The sequence below is a fragment of the Esox lucius genome, chromosome 14, assembly GCF_011004845.1.
Source record: "Esox lucius isolate fEsoLuc1 chromosome 14, fEsoLuc1.pri, whole genome shotgun sequence".
Taxonomy (NCBI): domain Eukaryota; kingdom Metazoa; phylum Chordata; class Actinopteri; order Esociformes; family Esocidae; genus Esox; species Esox lucius.
Window position 1 is genome coordinate 13,318,442 of NC_047582.1, and position 25,617 is coordinate 13,344,058.

The window sequence follows — 25,617 nt, forward strand, 5'->3', positions numbered from 1 at the left end:
AATATTGTGTTGTTAGTTTTATGTACCCATTTTAAGGGGGCCTGTAGGGGTGAAAGGCTGTGGGCAGGTGTTCATATTGAAACATTTATGTTTAAGGTATTTAACTTTTTGATAAGATTAGTAAAAAAAAAAATGTTCAAGGTAACTCTCACCCAGCCAACCCCCAAGTTTAGGAACCACTTTCCAAAAAAATCCCTCTGCTTAGTTCTTCTGTTGCTTCAGATCTGCCAGAGAGTGCTTCTCTACTGTCCTTTCCCACTACTAGCCCACAACATAAGTCAAAGGTATTGTTTCAACTTGGTAGCAAATTTCTTGACATGCTGAAGTCAGGTCCAATTTTCTTTTGTTTCTTTAGACTTTTATCTTTCTAAGATAGCTAGAGACTTTCAACATATGTCTGCTAAAGAAGTCTCAGCAACTGCCCTAACCACCTTACTGATTGACATAATATATCTACACTAAACAAAAATATAAACTAATTATGTAGAAATAAAAAATAATAATACACAGGTTTGACAAGTCAAAACAGTTCAGTTACATAAAAATTATACATTTTGATTAAAAGAAATTCTAGCCCCTCTGGCATTTGCCGGATGGTCAGTCCACCTGTGTCTTCCAGCAAACCCAACCCTTTCCACCTAGTTCTTCAGCAACGAACCATGAGAAGCCGTAGGTTCTGATTGTGATTTCGAAGATTTCACACATGACAGATGCCTATTCATCTCGGACTTAAGCTTGTTGTTACAGTGTTGCTCTTTCAGTGTTTTACATTTTTACCTCCACCAACACTTTTGCAGGCCAGAGTTGTGGAGGCGGGCCAGGATAAATACTGGGCTGGCAGTTGGATCTGTGTGTAGGACAAACTAGGTTGGAGTGGCCTTGTTCTCTGGCATTCAAGGCTGGGCTCCACAGATCCTGTTGGCACAGCCTAAAGCCCTTGTTCAGTCCACTCTGTTTGCACATGGCTGCCATTCAAGGGTTTATCGCCATGGGAACTGGGGGACAGTTAGCTCCACCAACTGGCTACTGAGGGACAGAAAGCGAAGTTGATAAAGTAGCCAAATGTCACACAGGAACTCCCTGTGAAAATGTCCTGATTATGGCCTGATCTCTTGATAAATGCTTTTTGGAAACCATGGGGGTTGTGACACTTAGTGTATAGTTAGTGTATAAACAGAGTCAGCGGTAGAGGTACAGTGAGGGGAAAAAATATTTGATCCCCTGCTAAGAGAATTATTTGTTATTCTGAGAGACAGAATAACAAACAAAAAATCCAGAAAAACGCATGTCAAATTTTTTTTTCAATTGATTTGCATTTGAATGAGTGAAAGAAGTATTTGATCCCCTCTCAATCAGAAAGATTTCTGGCTCCCAGGTGTCTTTTATACAGGTAACGAGCTGAGATTAGGAGCACACTCGCCAAGCAGCTTGTTGAGGTGACAACAATTGGTGCGATTATTCGCAAATGGAAAAAACACAAAAGAACTGTCAATCTCCCTCAGTCTGGGGCTCCATGCAAGATCTCACTTTGTGGAGTTGCAATGATCATGAAAACAGTAAGGAATCAGCCCGGAACTACACAGGAGGATACTGTCACAGTTATATATTTCAATGAAGCATGGAGAAGACCCTAAATTACCTACTTTGGAAGCATGCGTTTCAGATATTAGGAAGTGGATGACGGAGACTTTCTTGCTCTTAAACTCAAGGAAAACAGAAATGCTCGTTTTTGGACCCAAGAAACAAAGAGCGTTGTTAGCAGATCTCACTGTGAACCTCGACGGCTGCATGGTCGTATCCCAAAAAACTGTAAAAAACCTTGGCTTTACCCTTGACCCTGACCTCTCCTTTGAAGAACATATAAAATATGTCTCAAGAGTTGCTTATTTTCATCTTCGAAACATTGCAAAAATTAGATACTTTATATCAAAAACTGATGCAGAAAAATTAATCCATGCTTTCGTTACTTCTAGACTAGATTACTGCAATGCTCTTCTCTCTGGTTATCCAGACAAATTAATAAATAAACTTCAATTAGTGCTGCACACGGCTGCTAGAATCCTAACTAGAACAAAAAAATTTGAACACATTACTCCTGTCCTAGCGTCCTTACACTGGCTGCCTGTTAGGGTTAGGGCTGATTTTAAGGTTTTACTCTTAACCTATAAATCAATACATGGACTTGCTCCTACTTACCTCACTGAAATGATCCAGCCATACATACCTACACGTAACCTACGATCGCAAGATGCAGGACTTTTAATTGTACCTAGAATTTCTAAACAAACAGCTGGCGGCAGGGCCTTTTCTCATAGAGCTCCACTACTGTGGAATGATCTGCCAATTAAGGTTAGAAATGCAAACTCAGTGCAAACTTTCAAGTGTCTACTAAAAACTCATCTCTACAGCACGGTTTATAATTAGGTGTAGCCTGGCCCGGGGGCGTGAAGGTGACCAGTAGGCTTGATACTGTCCACCCTTGCTGTCTTGCCAGGTGGGCTCTCGTCGCCTCTGGGATGCCCTCCCTCCAATGCCTTACGGGCGAAGAGTCACTGGCTTGTTGTTGACTCTCTGTTGCGCACTTGTGCAATAGGGCTGTACGCTGCTGGCACTCATTCAGGGGGGTTGCGGTTGGTGGGTGTCCCTTTGGTTGATGCCTGGCAATGTGGGTGGATTGATTTCCTACCTGTTGGGCCCTGTCCCGTAGGGCCACAGTTTCACTGGACCCCCCTGTCTCAGTTCCAAGGTGTTACGTTGCTATATTATTGTGCTGGGGGATATGAGGAATGCACTTCTAACTTTTCTCAGTTTCCTCCAGTTTAAAATTTTAGGAGGAGATGAGGTCCTGGTCCACACCTGCGGATTACCTGGTTTGGGGGGCCCGTTGCTATCCCTGTCCTTGTCCACCTGGTCATACTTCTGACCTAGTCTAAAATCAAATAGCCTCTGGATTTAGCCCAGAGAAATGTATTAATTATTCTTAATATCTCACCCGGCACAGCCAGAAGAGGACTGGTCACCCCTCTGAGCCTGGGTCCTCTCTAGGTTTCTTCCTAAAATCCGGCCTTCTTAGGGAGTTTTTCCTAGCCACTGAAATTCAACACTACTGTTGTTTGCTCCTTGGGGTTTAAGGCCGGGTGTCTCTGTAAAGCACTTTGTGACAACTGCTGTTGTAAAAAGGGCTTAATAAATACATTTGATTGATTGATTGTCAATGATCTCAAGGCAGCTGGGACCATAGTCACCAAGAAAATAATTGGTAACACACTACGCCGTGAAGGCCTGAAATCCTGCAGCGCCCGCAAGTTCCCCCTACCCAAGAAGCACATGTACAGGCCGTCTGAAGTTTGCCAATGAACATCTAAATGATTCAGAGGAGAACTGGGTGAAAGTGTTGTGGTCAGATGAGACCAAAATCAAGCTCTTTGGCCTCAACTCAACTCACCGTGTTTGGAGGAGGAGGAATGCTGTCTATGACCCCAAGAACAGCATCCCCACCGTCAAACATGGAGGTGGAAACATTATGCTTTAGGGGTTTTTTTCTGCTAAGAGGACAGTACAACATCACCATGTCAAAGGGACGATGGACGGGGCCATGTACTGTCAAATCTTATGTGAGAACCTCCTTCCCACAGCCAGGGCATTGAAAATGGGTCTTGGTTAGGTATTCCAGCATGACAATAACCCAAAACACACGGCCAAGGCGACAAAGGAGTGGCTCAAGAAGAAGCACATTAAGATCCTGCATTGGCCTAGCCAGTCTCCAGACCTTAATCCCTGAGAGAATCGGTGGAGGGAGCTGAAGGTTTGAGTTGCCAAACATCAGCCTCGAAACCTTAATGACTTGGAGAAGATCTGCAAAGAGGAGTGGGACAAAATCCCTCCTGAGATGTGTGCAAACCTGGTGGCCAACTCCAAGAAACATCTGACCTCTGTGATTACCAACAAGGGTTTTGGCACCAAGTACTAAGTCATGTTTTGCTGAGGGGTCGAATACTTATTTCACTCATGAAAATGCAAATCAATTTATTACATTTTTCACATGCGTTTTTCTGGATTTTGTTGTTGTTATTCTGTCTCTCACTGTTCAAATAAACCTACCACTAAAATTATAGATGGATCATTTATTTGTCAATGCGCAAACTTACAAAATCAGCAGGGGATCAAATCATTGTCTCCCTCACTGTAGGTAGAAGTGAGAGGAGTGGGCGGAAGAACTTGGGGAGATTGACCAGGGGTTCCAGGGGTTTGCGGACATATTTATGCGTGGATTAGTACCTTCACCACTTTCTTTGTCAGTAACGTCCTTTATGAACGTTGTAGTACATGAACCGGCAGAAGTGAGTGGGATGCAATCCAAAAGAGTTCAGCTCTTGTAACGTCAAGCCCTGAGAGAGTGGAGAGGAGAATGTGATCGTTCACAGCGTCGAAGGTACTGGATACATTTTGAAATATGGAATCAGTGAAGAGAGAGTCAACTTGGGCAGCGCAAAAAGCCTCTGTAAGATAAACAAGGGCTGCCTTGGTAGGGTGACCGCCTTGAAGCCTGACTGATTGGCGCTAAACACAGTTAAAACCTGTCAAACACTGACCATAGCAGGGTTCGTAATCACACTGTGTTAGGTTGGTTGTTATACAGTATGGGGTCACACAGTATCTTTTGGTGGTCCCTCACTATGGGGTTAGTTATATTAATTATTCATGGTGTTCATCTTTAGTTTTTCTGAAATAATTTATTTACAATGTTTTAAAACAAATAAATCCTTTATTCTATCAGATTTTTTTATATATTTAAAATAGTATTTTTTAACATTGAATTAAATGTTTAAGTCAGTGGTTGATATATCAACAGTAACCATCTGACAGTTACAGGGATAATAAAAAATGTTATGAAGTTACAAAGTACATTTTGGAACACTATATCAAACAGGTTTGTGTTTGTGTCATATTTGCATATATGAGAGAGGAATGGGAATTCTTAAGATAGACGCACAAAGGTTGTCCTTGATTTAAATTGGATGGATGGCGGCACTGCTACTGTCTACCTTTTAAATAGACACCATAATGACTGGTTGTCTCCCACCTATGCTCTAAATGTTTCTGACCCACCATCGGAGTGACATGAATTACAGTTTGGAGAAGAGGTCCGGACAGGACTAAATGTGACCCAATCATAGATGTAATATACTGCACAGTATTGTATCCCAGGGATGTGGTTTGGCAGTGGTTCATATAGATCACAACATTGCATAAAACAATGTATATACCGAATGTGAATACTTTTTAATTTAACATTATCTGGATGCAAAAACTCTTTGTAGGAAGTCTGCAAAAAAATTTTTTTTTTCTAGAATAGCCTTTAATCTTTGAGAATGTATGATCTAAATAAAGGCTAGATAAGTAGGCTTCTATTGATTTTTTTTTCCACTGAAAAAATACCAATTTCTAAACAACACGGCATTAGCCATGCATAAATGCTGAGAATTTCAGGAATTGTTCTGGTATAAAGTTTTTACTGGTCAAATCACTTTTAGTAAAAAGCCTGCCTTAAAATGTCATAATTATATAGTCAATCTCATAAAATTGGTCACAAGACATCTACATATGGTCAAATAAAATTTTTATTAATACTTTTTATTAATTTTCACATATTCCTTTATTTATGTATATTATTCCACCGTAGTTCCCTAAGGATGGGTTGTGATTCATCCTTGGTCATGAAACAACAACAACCTCAGGGATCACCTCCTGTTCGCTACTCAACTCTACTGAACGCTGTTGTCCAATCATGTGAAACTTTGAGTTCTAAACTTTGAGAACATTTTTGTTCCAAACTGCTTTTAAAGTAAATGTAGCTTCCTGGATACCTTGTTGCAATGGCGATGGTTAGCAGTAGTAATAAGCAACCCCAGCATCAGTGTGGCAAGAACCATGCCAAACCATCGGCTTAATGCTAATTAGGAGGATAGTTACCAAATGCCTTGACCTAGAAACTCCTAAATAAGCTTGAGATAAAGCTCTCCCTTTTTTTTTCCACAGAAGTAATATTTTTTACATACTCCTGCCATAGAAATATCAATTTAAGAATGCAAATCTCCGTCCCACCTCAATTTTTTAAGACCCTAACCTGAAATGACCTCAATGGATGACCTTTTCTATGGAAAACAAGTATCTACTGTACTTTGAATTTAGTATACTACTCCCCCTGCGATATAATGTGATAACCAACCCTGTACTCCCTTAAAACAAGTTGTATCCCTTGTTTGTCCTAAAAGTTAGCTCAATACAATGTAAAAGTTCTTCAAAAAATAATAATTAGATGTCAGTCTTAAAGCTGTAGTCATTAATGGTGAAACTGCCATACCGTTTTTCGATATTATGATAACAAAGAAGTTACTTCAAAAAATGTACCTGCTTATTTTTCCCTCTGTCATCCCTGCATGTGCAATACAACAGCAGATTCATGCATTTACAAAAAATCTATGATGCTGGATGTTACTGTGAGAGATGTGCTAAGAAAAAATTAAGCTCTGTTTCCCCTGCAGATTTCAGCTTTAAAGGAACACTGAACTTCCTGATTTGCACTTCTTTTAGATCTGGTTCATAAAATGCTAGAGACTATGACTGTGAGTTAGTTTCAAGCTGTGGTTGGATGTGGTGGGTGTCTCTTGTGTTCACATGGGGGAAAGAGCTAGCTAACGCTTGTTATGCTGACTGATTGAACAATAATGAGTGATAATTTGTAAATAAGTCATTCAGCAGCAGCCTGCATTCATTTTGATACTCTCACATTTTCCCTATCATTACACAAATCTGTTTTATGTGCGAACGACTTTATGAACAAAATTGTACATGTACTGTTTTTCAGAATCTGAGTTTGTGAAGGTTCCTCTGTGTCTTTGTGTCTAATCTACAGAGGCCTTTTCCTCGATACCATTCTGCCCCGATATGATGTGAACGGAGTCAGGCCTCCCATTGGTCAGAGGACTAGACTGAGCAAAGGGGACATCGCCCAGGCTCGCAAACTCTACAAGTGTTCAAGTAAGACATAACCGACTTGGCCGACGCCATGACATTTCTGAAATGTCAAAGAGAAAATTTTAAAAAACGATTGGAAGGTCTGATACTACCTCCTTCGTCAATTCACAAGATGGTGCTTGTGATTACAGATGATTACCGTGTTTAGTTCTCTGAAGGCGTGACAATGGCCTGATGGTGAAACTACAGCATAAGTATGATTGGACTTGCGTTGCTTTTGTCAAAATACAATTTGTGTAATGTTTCCAGACATTGGAATTCAATGTGTTATTGAACTCTGGTCTGGAGAGGTCAAGCCCCAAGTATAGGCCAAGGTTGTCTCAGTGAATAAGCCACCTTTCGAGTGGTTGGTATTGTGCCTTTATTGGGCTGCGGTACTGTTGAGACATCCTATATTGATCCGTTTTTTGGTAACCCAGTGTAGTTTTGCACACCGCCTTCTTTCCCTGTTGTAGGTTGTAGTGTTTTTTTTAGCATGTTTTCTGTCGTGGGCAGAGTGCGGTGACAGCCTACAGGACAGTAGTGGAAACTTCTCTTCTCCTGGTTTTCCCAATGGGTATGCAGCCTATGTCCACTGTATCTGGAGGATCTCTGTCACACCTGGAGAGAAGGTCAGTTGAAAACATCCAGGGCTAACCATCAACCTCAGTTCACAGCTGCAGTTCTGTCAGTTGACTTGACCACAAGTATGCTGTATCCTATTAGCAAAAGGATTATAGTTCTTGAATTCAAGTGAAGGGCCTTGGCTACAGTCGTACTGTAGGGTCGGATTTGCAAACACAGACTAAAAAATTAAGCTCAATAGAGAATCCCCAATCTCTTGACTTCCCTTAACAAAATATTTTCTCTCTCCCTACCTGAATTTCTGTCTCTCTGTTGTAGATCATTTTGAATTTTACCTCCATGGACCTCTACAGGAGTCACTTGTGCTGGTATGACCATGTGGAGGTCCGAGACGGGTTCTGGAGAAAAGCCCCTCTGAAAGGTCTTTACATGGAGGAAGATTTAGTATGGATCCCATCCATAGAGTACCAATCAGAGAGGCCTGCCATTGACATCTGCCATTAACCCATTTAGAACCAATCTCATACTTGTTTCTATTGTGTCAATGTTCAATGGAGATTTTAATTTTATAGAGCTAGTTCATGTAAATGGATAGAATTTTATTGTAATGTACTTTATGTTCAGAGTAATAACATGGTTAATAGCAGTCTGTGTAACTGAGATTAATTTCCTGCCTCAGTGTTGTTATTATTTCTCTGGAGTTTTTGTATTTTTATTTGTTTATCATCTGCAATAGGTCGTTACTGCGGGGACAGTCTACCTGGCCCAGTTGTTTCCACGGACAGTCGGCTATGGATAGAGTTCAGGAGCAGCAGCAACTGGGTGGGCAAGGGCTTCTCAGCCATGTATGAAGGTAACATCAGCTACAAGTAGCTTCACCATACAACAGGTCTGAAGATAACACCAGCTAGCTTCACTATAGAACATGTCTGAAGGTGACACCAGCTAAGCTAGGACAAACCGTACTTGTCATAACATTGTAGTTACATAAGCTCTATTCATAAAATGTATTCTTTGCCTCTGTACACCTTTGATGTCAAAAGAAAGATAAAAGAAGGAAGTTTATATTGTTGTTGGAAGAATTCATGGAAGGTGTGCCCCCGCCCTCTCACCAGCCATCTGTGGAGGAGAAGTGAACAGGGACAATGGCCAGATCCAGTCTCCCAACTACCCGGACGACTACCGACCCAACAAAGTGTGCGTGTGGAAGATCACAGTAGCGCAGGAATTCCATGTTGGCCTCTCCTTCCAGTCATTTGAGGTAAAAGGAAGTGAAATAGTTTACGTTCAGTCTGGGATTACAGCAGCACATCAGCTTGCTACCAATCACTAAGTCCAGTCACTCTGAGCTGATAGCATCTCGTGTCAATATCCTCCAATGTCGACTGCCAATTGTTTTTCCCATAGATTGAAAGGCACGACAGCTGTGCCTATGACTACCTGGAGGTGAGAGATGGGGACTCAGAGAGCAGTCCATTGCTTGGACGCTTCTGTGGCTACGATAAACCAGATGATATTAAGACCAGCTCTAACAAGCTCTGGATGAAGTTTGTGTCTGATGGGTCAGTGAACAAGGCCGGATTTGCCGCAAACTTCTTCAAAGGTCAGAGGTCAATAAGAGCGTCCATCTGTGACTAGTGACAGTGATGTTAATTACATTGGCCTTGTATAAGCATCACGTAGTGATGCTTATACAAGAGAGGGAAAAGGCAGTTTTTCCATTTGGAAAAGAAAGCCGGTCAGCTGTCAAGCAGATCAGCCTTCAAGAATCGAATCACCAGGTTCATACTGTGGATTAAAAACTGGTGGTTGATAATCCTAAATAGAACATGAACATAACCCATGGTAAGGGGAATTTCACATTTATTTCATTACTTTCATACCTTTCATAGGTTACACAGATTGCTTTCACAGGTTATATAGACTGGGTCATTTTGTACATAGCTTTCTAACAGGCAAAACAAAGTAATGTTGTTATTTGGTGAGACAAAAGTGCTGTTTTCGACAAAAGTATTTGTTTATGAGAACTCCCATCATATAACATATAGATTCAAATGATAGTTTAAGGTGGTGAGTTCCTGACCTGAATTGGGTACATGTACACTGATCAGCCATAATATTATAACCACCTGCATAGGTATATTTTGTAGGTCCCCCTTTTGCAGCCAAAACTGCCCTGACCCCTCAAGTCATGGACTCCACTAGACCTCTGAAGGTTCTGTGGTCCTGTAATTTGCGAGGTGGGGCCTCCATGGATTGGACCTGTTTGTCCAGCACATCCAACAGATGCTTGATTGGATTGAGATCTGTGGAATTTGGAGGCCTGGACAACACCTTGAACTCGTTGTTGTGTTCCTCAAACCATTCTTGAACAATTTTTGCTTCGTGGCAGGGCGCATTATCCTGCTGAAAGAGGCCAATGCCATCAGGGAATACCGTTGTCATGAAAGGGTGCACATGGTCTGCAAAAATGCTCAGGTAGGTGGTACGAGTCAAACTAACACCCACATGAATAACAGGACCCAAGGTTTCCCAGCAGAACTTTGACTAAAGCATCACACTGCCTCCGCCGGCTTGCCTCCTTCCCATAGTGCATCCTGGTGCCATGTGTTCTCCAGGTAAGCGACGCACACACACCCGGCCATCCACGTGATGTAAAAGGAAACGTGATTCATCAGACCAGACCACCTTCTTCCGTTGCTCTGTGGTCCAGTTCTGATGCACACAGGCCCATTGTAGGCGCTTTCAGCATTGGACAGGTGTCAGCATGGTCACCCTGACTGGTCTGCAGCTACCCAGCCCCATACGCAACAAACTGCGATGCACTGTGTGTTCTGACACCTTTCTATCAGTACCAGCATTAACTTTTTCAGCAATTTGAGCTATCGTAGCTCGTCTGTTGGATCGGACCACACAGGCCAGCCTTCGCTTCCCATGTACATCAGTGAGCCTTGACCACCCATGACCCTGTTGACAGTTCATCGCTTTTCCTTCCTTGGACCACTTTTGATAGGTAATGACCACTGCAGACTGGGAACACCCCACAAGGGCTGCAGTTTGGAGATGCTCTGACCCAGTCATCTAGCCATCACAATTTGGCCCTTGTCAAAGTTGCTCAGATCCTTATGCTTGCCCATTTGTCCTGCTTCTAACACATCAACTATGAGGACAGAATGTTTTCTTGCTGCCTAATATATCCCAACCAATGACAAGGTGCCATGATGACGAGATTATCAGTGTTATTCACTTCCACTGTCAGTGGTCATAAAGTTATGGCTGATTGGTGTATAAACTCTGTTATTGAAAACACACACCTGTGACAACCAAATCCAGCACAACTCTTATTTGTCATTTTAAAAAGCCTTAATTTATTGAGCTGTTCAGCAGTGTTGCACTGTTATCTGAAGATGGCTAGCATGGCTGACTTGTAGAATAAAATCTAACTTTTCAATAATAAGCAACAGTTGCACCTTTCTCACCATATTAGCAAATTTAATAGACTTTAATTTGTGTATGAGGTAGGCAAGTGGGGGGAAACAGAAATTTTTTAATAGCTTTACTTTGGCTATTTTAACTACTCTATGATGTAGTATTTTATTCTGTGGACTGAAAATAGAGTGCACTAGGTTGACAAACATTATTTCTGTGGACTGACAATACGGTAAGCCAGGTACTTAATTCTAAAATGCACTGTAGAGCTGATGTTTTTTTCCCCCTGGTTCCTTTCTTCTCCAAAATGGCTCCACTACGGCATCTGTGGGTGGTAGAGATGGATGAGTGCTCCAAGCTTGATAATGGTCGCTGTGAGCAGCGTTGTGTGAATACCCTGGGCAGCTACCGGTGTGCCTGTGACCCTGGCTTTGAGCTGGCTTCAGACAGACGCAGCTGTGAGGGTGAGTGCAGGGCCTGCTTACTCATCTGAAAACATGATCAGGCCTCACCGTCCCACTTTCCGGATGTCTCAGGGTTTGTACTGTAAAATGATGGTAACTTCATAAATCTTCCCAAAAATGACGCAAGTGGGCCTGAAAAGCCCTCGACAGTCCTTTTCTCTAAACTAATTATTTTTATTCAGACTAATATCTCTGTGCTTCGCTTGCCTCTGTGAGCCACATTCCCATTACAGACAGTACTCATTAGATGCCACCCCAGACCAACCTAATCATCCTTTATCAAAGGGAACATCGTCTTTCATTAGTCATACCACCTCATACACTATATGCACTAACATCCATTCGTTGGTGTTTTTAACTTTCTATTGCATCAAAAGGCAACACTAGTACTCTCTTTGATATCATCTTTTAACTTGCAAGTACAAAATGTTTTTTTTCCTGCTGATACAAAAATTATGTTATTCCAAAATGCTCTGCTTATTGGATTTAGATAAGCTTTTTTGCTATAAGCCAAACTAGTGTACGGCAAGAGTACAAACTGTAGAGGGAATCTTATATTCTTATTAGCTAACATGTTGCAGCTTGACAACTAAGGAGCTCTTTCTGAGTCGTGTTATGATCAGCAGAGAAACCCATGCATCGCCTTCCTGCTTTACAGAGAAACAACTCCTGTCAACATTTGTGTTTAAATCATTTGACATCTTATCCATAGCATCTTATAGTAGTGAGAGGATTCGTGTTCATACTTTTATACCCCTTGAGGGAAACGAAAACCCATCACCCTGGCATTACAAGCACCACGCTACAGGTGATGACCGGGTTTGCGTTGTTTTGCTTCCTGGCCACAGGTCTGACACTAATGTCTGCTCTGTATCCCCCCAGCAGCTGCGTGTGGAGGCTTCATTACCAAGCTGAACGGCTCCATTACCACCCCCGGCTGGCCCAAAGAGTACCCCCCCAACAAGAACTGTGTGTGGCAGCTAGTGGCTCCCACCCAGTACCGTATCACCCTGCTGTTTGACATCTTTGAGACAGAGGGCAACGATGTGAGTATTATACAGTATGTAGTATAGAGCCTGAGAACACCCTGAATTGCTGTGAATGGGCAAGAATGGGTGACAATGGGCAGTTACAAAAGCCTCACATGGATATTGAGCACTAGCTTTCTTTTTTATGCTGATGGAAATGGTTTTGTCATAAGTTGCTGTGTCTGGGTGCAGTGTTTTGTGTAGTTTGAATTATTCCATAGTACTTGCTGTTGTTCCTCTTGAACAGATTCTGACATGTCTGTGGTGTCGTCTGTCCTCAGGTATGTAAATATGATTATGTGGAGGTGAGGAGTGGACTGACTGCTGACTCCAAGCTTCATGGGAAGTTTTGTGGAGCAGAGAAACCAGAGACAATCACTTCTCAAAATAACAACATGCGAATAGAGTTTAAATCAGACAACACAGTATCCAAGAAGGGCTTCAAAGCACAATTCTTCTCTGGTAAGTCTAAATTTAGTTGTTTTCTTATTTGAACAAAATGTGAATTTAAATTATTTAAGCCACATATGGTGGGTGTAACAATACTTGACAATGTTTTGTTCCCATGGAGACAAGGACGAATGCTCTAAGGAGAATGGGGGCTGCCAGCACGAGTGTGTCAACACTTTCGGGAGCTACAGTTGTCAGTGTCGCAGTGGTTTTGTTCTCCATGACAATAAGCATGACTGCAAGGAAGGTACAGGTCTGTTATGTACTGTGAAAGTCTACCCACCCCTCGCACTGTCCTCACGTTGTCCTGCTTTAAATTGTACACTTTACAGATAAAAGAATGCTACAGAAAATGTTCTTTGTCTTTACACAAGCACCTTTGGTAGCCATTACATCAGAGAATTACTATGAGATGTGGTTCTCAAAATCTTTTACCTATAGAGTCCAAGAAAATATATCATGACCCCCATAAATGAGAAGATGAAACCTTCCCTAGTTTTGCTAACATTATTAGCATCATAAAAATGAAATAGCTTGTTTCCAGTGTCATCAGCCTACACTGCTTGATTATGCAAAAAAGAAAATTGACTTTTTTAAAAAGGAAAATCTTAAATTATTAAAGACTGTCAGTCTGTAATTGCAAAAGCAGCTCAATCAGTTTGAGGACTGCTCCCAAGAGGGAATGTAATTGCTACATAGATTGTTTAGTAAAATAACCATGTAAAATTGTTATTTTTTATCATGGCTTTTCCTTGATTCCCCAGACAGCTCTCTGAGGCACCCTTGAAAACCCAGACCCCCTTTAGAGAACCGCTGATTTAGAGTAACATTCTAACGACTTCATAGAAGATGGGGCATAGCTCCATTGTTTCTGTAAAAATTGCTTAAGCTCCATTGTTTTGGTAAGGAATTATTGCAGCAATATATTTAATTATTTGGTCAGCAATATTGAAACTTTGTCTCAGAACGGCGACCACTTAGGAACACTCAACCCCTCTTGGAACCTGCCTCAGTGTTTTACAGTCTAAAACCATGCAGGCGTGATTTAATTTGGTCATGTCATTATGTCGCCTGATTGCGTTATGTTTGTGCAAGCCGCACCATTTTATTTTACTGTGTTCGGCAGAATCTTGCCTGGTGCAGCCGATTCTGCTGATCCATTACAGTAAATGAATTACCAAAAGATTATTCCATTATTTTCCTGGGAAAACTACATAGTTCCTAGAACTCCATAACAAAATATGTGAGATTCATCTTAAAACAACTGAATATTGTAACTTTGCACTCACAGAATTTAGTGCCATGGACATGTATGTATTAACCTAATGCTGATACAATAAAAAAAGCATAAAAGGAACCAGGCAAGCCTAGTTCAGCCGGTCTGTGATTATTTGCCTTCACTGAACTCAACCTGGGTCTCCCATGTGAGAGGCTGTGTTTTTAACCACTACACAAAGCCATACATAGGCTGAATGTTTCAAATGTTGAATGATGGTTATAGCATCTCAACATTAGATACTTTTGTCAAGCATTAACATCACGCCAAGTTTGAATTTTTCACTAGACACCATTAAACATTGTGTTAAACTGACTAACGTTTCTTATTAAGTTTACCTCCACCAGAAATAGCATCTATGAACTGTATGGCTTTTGCCGCTGGCCATTTTAACAGCTTATCAGCCAGTAACAGGCTTACTGATATCTCCTAACTTACTACTCGGAATTGTCATAAAAATTTAGCAATTGCTAGCGAGACTGAAGATTACACTGCCAGAGCTATTTTATTTCATGGCACAAACATATTGGTTTTTCTTTCATTCGTGAATGACATGATACAATAACTTTCAATAACTCGATAACTAACTTTTTTGTCAAGTGAAAAGACAAGAGAATCATGGAAAACCCTACTCTTAAAATACATGCACGGATGCGTACTTTGAAAATGCACCAGCAATATAAACGTAAACAGGTTTACTTTAGGCTTACTATAACGTAGCTACTGAAGGTTGTATCCAGCAAAGTTTTTGTCTGTCCGGAACAAATGCGCGGGACCTATTGTTTGCAGGTCCGCTTCTCTAACCAGTACGCTATTTAACAAGGCACAGTCAGTCAGTCAAAGTAAGTAAGAAAGAAAGACACATTCGCTCTTCTTGGCCGGCTCCGTTTACCAACCAGAATGTCTTCATTTCACTTTGACCCTGTTTTCACACTTCCCAATTTTGTGAAATCCAATTCGTGGTTAAGGTTCTGCTTAATTGCAGCAACTTACATATTCCAATTTTTGTCAAAACTTCAATATGCTTACAAATCTGAGAACAATTTCACTAAGCTTTTGCAATAAAACGTGAAATCATTGTTTGGCACAATATCGTTTAAAATCTGGATTAAGTTGTTTAAAACTAAAAGAAAATATTTAAAAAATGTTGGTCCCAAACGGTGATGACTTTCACTTGTAACTGAATCCATTTTACATTCAGGTTGACCCCTTACAGATTAAACCAGTATTTTCAAATCATGTCCTTTGACATTCTAATGTACAAGGCTACTGACCTCAGACTGCTGGGTACATAATCCAGACACAAAACAAATGTCTCTTTCCTAGCCGGCTGCGATCACGTGGTGAGCAGTGTGTCGGGCATCATCACCAGCCCCAACTGGCCTGCCAAGTACCCAAGCAAGAAGGCCTGTACCTGGGCTCTCTCCATCACCCCGGGCCACCGCATCAAAATGGTATGTTGACTTTCAGTGGGAAGTTTACATTGAATGGCACCCTATATGTCATGTTGATAATGTAACGTTACAGTCATTAGTGGAAGACCACCCAAGCTTCTTTTCTGAATCTATGCACCGTTCAGGCTTTCAATGAGATCGACATGGAGGCTCATTTGGAGTGTGCCTATGACCACCTAGAGGTCTACGATGGTCGAGACGGCCGAGCCCCCAGTCTGGGACGCTTCTGTGGCACCAAGAAACCATCACCAGTTATCTCCAGCAGCAACAAGATGTTCCTACGTTTCTTCTCTGATAACTCTGTCCAGAAGAGAGGTTTTGAGGCTTCACACAGTGCAGGTGAGAGAAACACAGCATTAGCATTCTGTATTACTGAAGAGAAAGGGACTGAGTCAGATTATTGCAATTTGGCCACAGTGAGATGGTTGCTGCTATCGTATTGTTTTATTTTCCCAGAGATGAGAAAATTTAACTACTTTTGGTAGAATGATAAATAATTCAAAGTTAATTCACTGCCAAAGCCATTTTCAAATATTGATAACAATAAATAATCCATCTATCTCAGCAGAACCAGTGTTGTGGTTTTCTTTGATCTTACCAATGCATTTGAGCCAGTCAGGCATCTGTCTCTCAGATCAATAACTCCAAAATAACTCCAATTACTGGGACGTTGTGAAAGATGTACAAAAAGGTTTCGATCGTAAGAGCATTGTATATCTTCTTTGTGAATGGTCAGCCCCTTGTGTCAAATATAAAATGGAACTTAAATAAGGGCCTGTTAAAATCAAGTGTTGATTACAGCTCTGGAAAAAAATTAGACCACTGCCTTTTTCTTTCCTTTCCAAAAAAGAAATAGCGGTATGTTACGCTGCTGACCCTGGTTTTGGGTTCACATCTTTTGTTTCACAGCTTTTGTTTTATATTATTCATGACATACTGTAAATTATGTTTCTAATGCATAAATAACATATGTTGTTTTGTCATGAAACCTATAATTAGATGAATTATCTCAAGGAATTATTCCTATCTATCCTAATGTAATATGATTTGAGGTTACAATAGCCATGTTGCATTTTGGGTTTGTGTTCTCTGGATCTATACTACTTTGCCAAAGTTCCAAGCCACTCTGAACATTTGAAATCAAAGCCATTTATCTAAGCAATCATTTTTCCTTTATTCATAAAACCCAGTGCACCCTAATCCACTAACACTAACCCAGTGCGCAAGCAAACAGAAACACAAATTAACAAAATGTTATGCTTTTTAAAACAAGTCTGTTTGTTGCAGCTGATGTGCAATTTGTTTTGATAGACTGTGGTGTAATATTTAAGTAGTCCTTTAGGTAATTATTTTTGCAGGATTTGCCATAACTCTTTTTCTGACTTCAGTTGCTTTTCATTTATGCTTTTTGTTTTGCTTTGAGGTCAGGGCTCTGAGGGGGTGAATCTAATGCTGTGACTGTTCTATCTGCAGACATGTACTCCAAGTTGGTCTTATTAATTGCCTTTGCAGAGAATTTAGGGTTTTTACTGTGCTGAAAGGTAAGAGTTGTACTCATAGTTGAAGCATGTAGTTTGGTGCAAAATAACACAGCCAGAAGATGAGCAAAGCACTTCACTGAATACTAAGTACTGAGTACTGTTCATCAGATGCAGGCAGGTTTTTGGGCCTTCTGTAACGAGGACGCGCGTGGAGGACGCGCGCCACCCCTCCCGACGTGGTGTTCGGCGCACGTCATCGCCGGCCTTCTAGCCACGCTGCTCCTCCTCCCACGGCACTGTCCTGTTTTGTTATTGCACGCACCTGGTGTCCATTCCCTCATTAGATCGCATATAGAAGTTCCTGTGTTTCCGGGTGTCTTTGTGTGGTATTGTTCTATGTTTGCGTTACTTTGTGAAGCTGTTGCATGTTTATTTTGCGCCTGTGAGCTCTTGTTCTTTACGCGTGCCATTTTTCCTAATAAGATAAGAACAGATAGTAAACTACCTCCCTGCGTTTGGCTCCTTATTTCTACACATGCACCTTGACAACACCTGTGACACCTTCTGCTGAATTTTCTATCTGGAATTAGTTTTTCTCTTTATGACAGTTCTTCTTAACAATTTTCTCAAGTGACCTAAGACTTTTGCAAAATACAGTATCTTTCAAAATAATTTTCAATTCTTCTGCATAAAGTTATGCAATCCCACAGACAAATTATGACGACAATAACTAGCTTTCAGCTTTTTTTTTTTTTTTTGCTAAATTGCATATTCCATATCAGAATGAGTTCCTCCACTGAATCTCAGTCTCTAATTTTGTGGCTGTGTGTTCTCAGAGTGTGGAGGGAGCCTTAAAGCTGAGGTCAAGACCAAAGATCTTTACTCCCACGCCCAGTTTGGGGATAACAACTACCCAGGGGCCTCCGATTGCCAGTGGGTGGTCTCAGCTGAAAAAGGTTACGGAGTAGAGCTCATCTTCCAAACCTTTGAGATTGAGGAAGAGGCAGACTGTGGCTACGACTACATGGAGCTCTTTGATGGTTCTGATGTCAAGGCCCCGAGGCTTGGTCGCTACTGCGGATCTGGGGTAAGGATGACTAAAGGCTCCAGTACACATATTATACTGTAACAGGTGCTGTATGTTGTAACAATGCATGTAACAGTTCACAAACTATACAGGTATCAGATAATCCCTTGCGCTTTGAATTTCTCCCTCCTCTCTTTATTTTTCTCAATTTCTCTTTTATCTCTCTTTGTCTTTATTTCTCTTCCAGCCCCCTGAGGAGATCTACTCTGCTGGGGACGCCATCGTTATAAAGTTCCATTCTGACGACACCATCAATAAGAAGGGCTTCCATGTACGGTACACCAGCACAAAGTTCCAAGACACACTGCACGCAAGCCAGTGAAGCCCTCAAGACTGAAGAGGAAACTGTGCATCCCAGCGCTTTGACACTCCCGGTTCCCTAAAGGGTCACAGGCTTGGATAGCAGACCCCACCAGACCCCCCCCCACAACCCACTCGATGCCCAAAGCCAGCCCCGTTACCCTTTAATCGCCACTGTAAGGAGTCAAGCCATGCTGCAGTAGAGAGCTTTTTCAAGTTTGTTTCATTTAGATTAAATTAGATGAGAGGGGGGATATGTGGAGAAAACTGAAATAAAATTCTCCAAATTATTGTAATTTCTGTTTCAAATAAAAAATCCTACAGGCCTGAAGGGCTACGGATGGGTGATGGGATTAATTTATACAAAATAGGAAGGAGGGAAGGATTAGTTTATAGAAAACAGGAAGGATGGTGGAATTTGTTAATAGGGAACAGGAAGTCTGGTTGAATTAATTTATATGAAACTGGAAGGATTGTGGGATTACTATATAGGAAACAGGAAGGAAACAGAATGGAAGATAGGGTTATTTTATAGGAAGCAGAAAGGATGGTGGGGTTACTTTGTGGGAAACAGGAAGGATGGTGGGATTACTTTATGGGAAACAGGAAGGATGGTGAGATTACTTTATTGGAAACAGGAAGGATGGTGGGATTACTTTATGGGAAACAGGAAGGATGGTGGGATTACTTTATGGGAAACAGGAATAATGGTGGGATTACTTTATGGGAAACAGGAAGGATGGGGGGATTACAGGAAACAGAAAGGATATTGGGATTATGTTAATACGTTATAGGAAACGGGAAGGATGGTGGGTTTAATTTATGGGAAACAGGATGGATGGTGACTTTATTGGATACAGGATGGTAAGGTCTATAGGCTCTCCAGTGCCCCGATCATGTCCTGCCTGGATTCTGAACCTTAACTTCTTGGTACCTTACCACCTTAAGCTTGGTGTGTCTTTGACAAATGGTTCATTCCTGAATAGGAATATTTACTCTTGACTTTAACTATTGGCACTGTATTGTATTAAATATCATTAAGGGTTGGATATTGATGATTAGCAGGATCTGATAGTAATGGGAACGTGTTTTGAGCACACAGTTGTAATTAGTATGGTCCTCTAAAGCAGGACAGGAATATTTTTCCCCTCATGATTGATGTTAGGAGGGCATTTGTTGGTAATCTTTTCAAAGGCTAGGCTAATAAACATAGTGTACTGTGATCATCTGTTCTTTTCATCATTTGTTTCTGTGATTCAGTCCAAATAAACCTCCAACATAGTCATCACTTATGAGTTTCACAAATTATTTCACTGGGCAGCTTAGAGCTCCTAGTATTCAGCACACTTTACAGAATGAGTCAGCCATAGTGACTAAAACAGACCAAAACATTTTTATCCATAAGAAATATTACTTATGTTATACCTCAATAATAGTTGTAAAATCTTGATCAATCTTCCTGTCTCCACTATTTTTCCATCAATATTCAAAGACATTTCAGTTGCTCTGTCTCCTCCCTGTCATGGTTGATTCAATTCAACATCATAAAGAGCAGTACATCAGTTTGTCGCTGGCCTCTTGGTTGACCACTCTGGTCAGAGACTGTAGCTCCACTGATGGATTAGAAACCAGGCCTATGCGGTCATGTTCAATGCAGGTTCCTGGAAGAATCCTACTTCTTTAATTCTGCAATGGGAGGGAGCTGATTTGTGTACTTCTGTGGGGATTTTTCAGACACAGCACTTCTAAGGCTGACCAGCTAGTCATCTGTATAAAGTTGTGGAACTGCAGTGTTTTTACACATATAACCTGGAATGGTGTCAGTGTTGTTTGGTTTAGGTGTTCATAGAGACAGGTTTATGACTGATTATTGCATGTCGATAGAGACTGGTTTATTTAATGTTGATAAAGATTGGTTTATGACTGATTATTGCATGGCGATAGAGACTGTTTTTTGACAAATTATTCCATGTGGATAGTGACTGGTTTATGACTAATTATTGCATGTTGATAAAGACTGATTTATGACAAATTATTCCATCTCAATAGAGACTGGTTTATGACAGATTATTTAATGTTGATAGAGACTGATTTATGACAAATTATTCCAAGTCGATAGAGACTGGTCTATGACTGATTATTTAATATCGATAGAGACTGGTTTATGACTGATTATGTAAGGTTAATAGACTGGTTTATGACTGATTATTTAATGTCGATAGAGACAGGTTTATGACTGATTATTCCACGTTGATTGAGACTGGTTTATGATGAATTACCCCCTGGATGTTGATCAAGAATGAGTTATGACAGATTTTTACTGTATTTATAGTGGCTCTATGTACTTTATGTCCAATAGTTTTAATTTATAAAGTGAGTCAAACTGAAAACTGCATGAACAAGTAGACAATTACAACTCATCTATGGTTAAGCAATTTTCTGACTTGAACTATCAGGGATTTCTAGGAAATTGTACATTTTAAATGTAACTCCAATTATTTTTGACCCATTACTCAGCTTCTTTGTATCTACTGTAGTCTAAGGCAATTGGATCCAAACAAGACAGAGAGACTGCTACACAGAAAACACTCTTCGATTGACCAATTTCCATAATTTCTGTGCTCTGCTTTTCACCAGTGATGCAGAATGGTGTTTATGCCTGTGGCTCTTACTGCTGAGAAAAAAGTTAGATTCCAACAAAGAGAGAAAAATGTTTTATTCATTTTTAACGCTATCTTGGTATATACATTTCAGTTGTCATATAAAAATTATCATATAAAAATTATAATTATGCACTGATGATTACTTATTCAAATATTTGCCGTACCTTTTTAGAAGAAATAATGACCTGTCATTGTGGATGATGAGGCAATTTTGTATTCATCATTCGTTAATCAGATGCTATATACACTGTGATACAGCAAAAAGGTTATAAAAGGTGCATACATAAAAATCATGGCAGAAACATTTACCAAACTTGACTGTGAATCTAACTGCCTACCTTCCAGATGACTTTGGTAACATATTTCTGAAACGAAAGAGTTGGCTTACTTAATTTCTACCATTTTAAAACAATACGATATGCATTCTGTGTCAGACACTCGCCATTCGTCAGTCACACTGAATGAGGTTTAGCACCAACAGCGTAAGACTCGCTTCAGGCTTTTGAGGCTACAGAAAATATGGCTGTCATATTTTGGGAAGGAAAACTTTGAGGGGCTCATTCTCATGCACTTTATCCAGGAATCCCAGATTGAAGTAAGGGTACAGTGTCTCTGTGAAGTTCTCCCGGAATGTGTACAGGTGTGTCATGTTCTCCGCGTCGTAGAAAGACACCAGGCCCCTCCTGTAGTCCAGATAAACCCCTATCCTATTCAGACGCTCCTCTAGCGACAGCACGGTGGGCGGCGAAGTACACGCCATGTACTGTATCCCATAGGACAGGGACAGGGTCCAGAAGCCATTGGTCGGCAGGGCTTTGATGACCCCCTTCCTGGATACAGACTCTCTGGCCACACCCACGGTCCACACGGTGCTGCTGTACACCTCGATCTCCCAGTAGTGTCGGCCATGGGTGAAGCCCTGGCTGCCCAGCAGGGACAGGGCGGCGTTGAACCGGTCGGGGTTGTCTTGGACGGTGTGGTTGAAGGTCTGGTAGCGGACACAGGTGAGGGAGGAGGTCAGGCTAAGCCAAGGGTTGGCTGTGCTGGAGTTGAAGGTAATGGCGGCTGGAACTGAGAGCGCAGAAAACCTGTGTAACCATTCCGTCATACCGATTACAGCAGTGTCATTCTAAAGTGAACCATTTGTCATTTTTATTTAAAATAACCAAACAACAAGGAGTACGTTATGTGTAGTCAAGTAGGAAACTCTGTTTTTCAAAGTGGATAACTCTGTGAGTTCAAGTTATTCATTTTGCTTGAAATACAGCAAGGTTAGTAGCTGAAAGCTCCTAAATTGCAGGTCCTGTGTGCTGTAATTGGAATGTACTTTCATAATGCTTTAGATGGCAGTACCTGGGTATATGCTTCCTTTCAGTGATTTCCACACACGATACTGCAGGGGTCCTGCGAATCGTCCCTCACATAGACTAGGAGCCGTTAGAGTGGGCTTCTCAAACTTTGGCGTTGGCCTGCCAAAGACAACACAAGCTTCAGACAATTGTGCTCCAAACAGACACAGGAAAACCCCATTGTGGAATAACATGGTTAAATCTGAAACCTCCCACATGCAGCCGCCCTCACCTCTGGAGCAGGGTCTTGATATTCTAGGATGAGACAGGAAAAACAGAGGGGAGAGAGTGCTGATAAGTTTTGGCACTGATTCAAAACAGAGAAAGCGGTTTTCCACATTACATCAGTGCCTGGGCTCACGCAATCCAGGCTTGTGGGATCTCCCCTTAGTTGGGGGAAAGTCCCTGGGCCAGAGCCTGCCCCCTTACAAGCTCCTTATCCTCAGCATCGACCAGGAGTGAGATCATGGGCCCACATCCTGTCTGTGCTCCACCCTAAAGGGCCCCTGCACTATCAGCAGGGCCGTAATGCAGAATGTCTAGACTGGATAGTTACTGTATAATTACAGCAGATGTTGGCCGGAAAACAAGGTTTCTTCTCCCAACCGGAAATACACCTAAAATAAAATCCAACTGTAATACTTTCAGAGTGAAACTCATTATTGACCATCACTTGGCCTTTGGACTTCCAACAGGTTGGAATAACTAGGAGATAAAGAGTAGCCCTGCCCTGATAACCCTCTCACCCGCAGCAGAGCAAAGGGGTCCTGCTCCCTTAGCTTGTCCTCGATCTCGTTCAGGGCCCTTTGTAGACGGCAAACTTCCACACAGAGCAGGGCCTTGTGTTCATCCAGCCTGATCAGCTCCCTGCGCTCCTCCGTTTTCAGCTTCACCTGCAGCAGTTTCTCTTCCTGGTACAGGAACTGGTGCAAGTCGCTGAACTGGGCCTCAATGCGCTGCTTCAGGTCTGCTGTGTGCTCCTGGAGAGTGTGTGGGGCGGGGGGGATACTTTTCTAATAATACATAATAAATTATTACAAGGTGTAGATATGAGCTACAATACATACCTTAAGCTTTTTGACCTCTTCCTCAGTCTCTCTCTCACATTGCATGGCCATGTTTAGCTCAACTTTCAGAGAGTCCATGGAGCTGTTGAGAGATGCCTGCATGGCCAAATCAAAGCAGCATTACTCAAAGTTGTCATCAGCCATTTGTTCTCTACAGAGCTCAAATACATTAATCTTCCCTGGGATTGAGGCTCGCAAAGCGTGGGACTAATGGGCTGTTCGTCGTATACCTATGAAGTGAACAAATGATTTAGAATTTATTTGTTGATTCCATCTCACTTCAAGTATTATTTCTGCCAAATGTATTTCTTTTTTAAAATCTTGTCAAATGTAACACAAACGGTTTGTCCAAAGCCCCTCACGATCTTTTTCCCGCTGTTAATTTTCCCTGCAACTGTGTTGGTGTTTTCTTTATCTTTACGTTTTGCAAGCATTCCCCTACGCGACGCACATCAAAACAGAACGTGACTCACTCGGTATCTTTGCTGAGCCTCCTGGACACACACCATGTTATGGTTCCTGTGCTCCTGAGAGAGACCGCACACCAGGCACACCAGCTCCTGGTCCTCCTCACAGTAGAGCTTCAGCTCCTCTCGGTGGCGGCCACAGCGTGGGGCTGGGGCAGGCGTTCTGTCCGGAACCCCTCCGTCCCCCAGCAGCCCCCCGCTCTCCTCTAAGCCCTGGCAGTAGCTTTCCACTATGTTGGACACAATGCGATTGGGCCGATAGCTCTGACCAGGGAACACTTTCCTGCACTGGGGACAGGAGCCAGAGCCCCCCTGGACCTGCCCTCTGGGACCTGCCCAGTAGCCAGCGATGCATGCCTGGCAGAAGGTATGGTCACAGGGCAGAGAGACGGGCTGCTTAAAAAGGTCCAGGCAGATTGAACAGGTCAGGTCTCTGCTAAGTCGCTGCGCTGAGCTCTTGGATACTTGCCCAGCCATAGCAGACGGCCTTGGCTTTTCCTTTGAAGTACGCTTTGAAATCTCCCCCTCCCTGTATTTGAAACTTTTCTTGTCTGATTTCTCCACCTCTACGTTTTGTGGAGCCGTTAGCTGGACTTTCTCCAACTCTCTGTGATTCTTACTCCTTGTGTTCATTCCTTTACTGAGACGTCCCGTTTCTTTGTGCTGAATTTGCAGCTGTTGCAATGTCCTCTGTCTGAGTGTGGCTCCTCTCTCCCTGGTCGTCCTCTGTCTGAGTGTGGCTCCTCTCTCCTTGGTCTCCGGTCTGACTTTGCTCAGTCTTCCTGTTGACTGTGGGAAAGAGAGAGTCTGGTGAGGAGGCGGTTTCAATTTCGTGCTTCATCCCAAAAAAAGCAGGGGGTGATTTGTGGGCCTCCTATTAAATTCCCCGTCTGACGTCAGGGCTACAGTCAGGAAGGGAAGGCAGGACGGCCGGAATACTTCCTGCCTTGGTCTGTTTGTTTACAGTATGTAGGGCGGTAACTGTTCAGTCCTGCTTCATGAAAAAAAGTTTCTTAATCGTAACCTACTTTACAATAATTCTCAGTTATGGGAATCAGTTGATCCTTAATGTACAGTGTGTGTGTGTGTGTGTGTGTGTGTGTGTGTGTGTGAAAACTGAAAGGCAAAACAGATGTGCCTTATTTTCTATTTGGCTGGCTGACTTTAGCAAGCCTATCTATTTACATTGTACATATCTGTTATGTTTTATTGTGTTTGTATTTTCCTTTCTTTTTGATTTATATATCTTTTTATTTCATACTACGGTGTTATTAGGAACTAGAATTCCTCCTGTTCAAATTCTATGAAGCCGCACTGAAGAAGTGGGTGGCATTCTGCATGCCCCTAACCTGGTTACTGTAAGTGTCTTGCGAGTGGGAGGAATGTATCAACATCATTGATGAACCATGGCATTGTTTTTTTTCAAATAGAGAAAGAGAACATTAAAAAAAAAAGTATTCCTTAAGTCAGCCTTAGACATGACCTTAAAACTCTTGATTC

The 25,617-nt window shown here is 41.8% G+C and overlaps 2 protein-coding genes across 5 annotated transcripts in view; one reads left to right on the plus strand and one right to left on the minus strand.

Annotated features, from left to right (window-relative positions):
• Positions 1-19,856, plus strand: part of bmp1b (bone morphogenetic protein 1b) — a 29,158-nt gene extending 9,302 nt beyond the window's left edge. Inside the window, exons 7-20 of one of the 4 annotated variants that reach the window (XM_010877524.4) lie at positions 6,917-7,041; positions 7,534-7,649; positions 7,921-8,023; positions 8,339-8,455; positions 8,718-8,863; positions 9,010-9,205; positions 11,370-11,495; positions 12,378-12,541; positions 12,805-12,985; positions 13,095-13,226; positions 15,576-15,703; positions 15,829-16,042; positions 18,021-18,271; positions 18,459-19,856. In XM_010877524.4, coding sequence (XP_010875826.1) covers positions 6,917-7,041; positions 7,534-7,649; positions 7,921-8,023; positions 8,339-8,455; positions 8,718-8,863; positions 9,010-9,205; positions 11,370-11,495; positions 12,378-12,541; positions 12,805-12,985; positions 13,095-13,226; positions 15,576-15,703; positions 15,829-16,042; positions 18,021-18,271; positions 18,459-18,593 — 2,134 coding nt within the window. In that variant the 3' untranslated portion in view covers positions 18,594-19,856. The remainder of the gene's footprint in view (positions 1-6,916; positions 7,042-7,533; positions 7,650-7,920; positions 8,024-8,338; positions 8,456-8,717; positions 8,864-9,009; positions 9,206-11,369; positions 11,496-12,377; positions 12,542-12,804; positions 12,986-13,094; positions 13,227-15,575; positions 15,704-15,828; positions 16,043-18,020; positions 18,272-18,458) is intronic. The other 3 variants (XM_010877526.4, XM_010877525.4, XM_010877527.4) reach the window with 3 other exon arrangements.
• Positions 19,857-21,269: 1,413 nt separating this feature from the next.
• On the minus strand, positions 21,270-24,953 carry trim69 (tripartite motif containing 69). The gene is made up of 6 exons (XM_010877523.5): positions 24,124-24,953; positions 23,651-23,746; positions 23,330-23,563; positions 22,816-22,838; positions 22,588-22,703; positions 21,270-22,305 (listed from the first exon to the last, which is right to left on the minus strand). Exons 1-6 carry the CDS (start codon positions 24,748-24,750, stop codon positions 21,761-21,763), a joined length of 1,641 nt encoding a protein of 546 aa, XP_010875825.3. The 5' UTR covers positions 24,751-24,953; the 3' UTR covers positions 21,270-21,760.
• Positions 24,954-25,617: the final 664 nt, after the last annotated feature.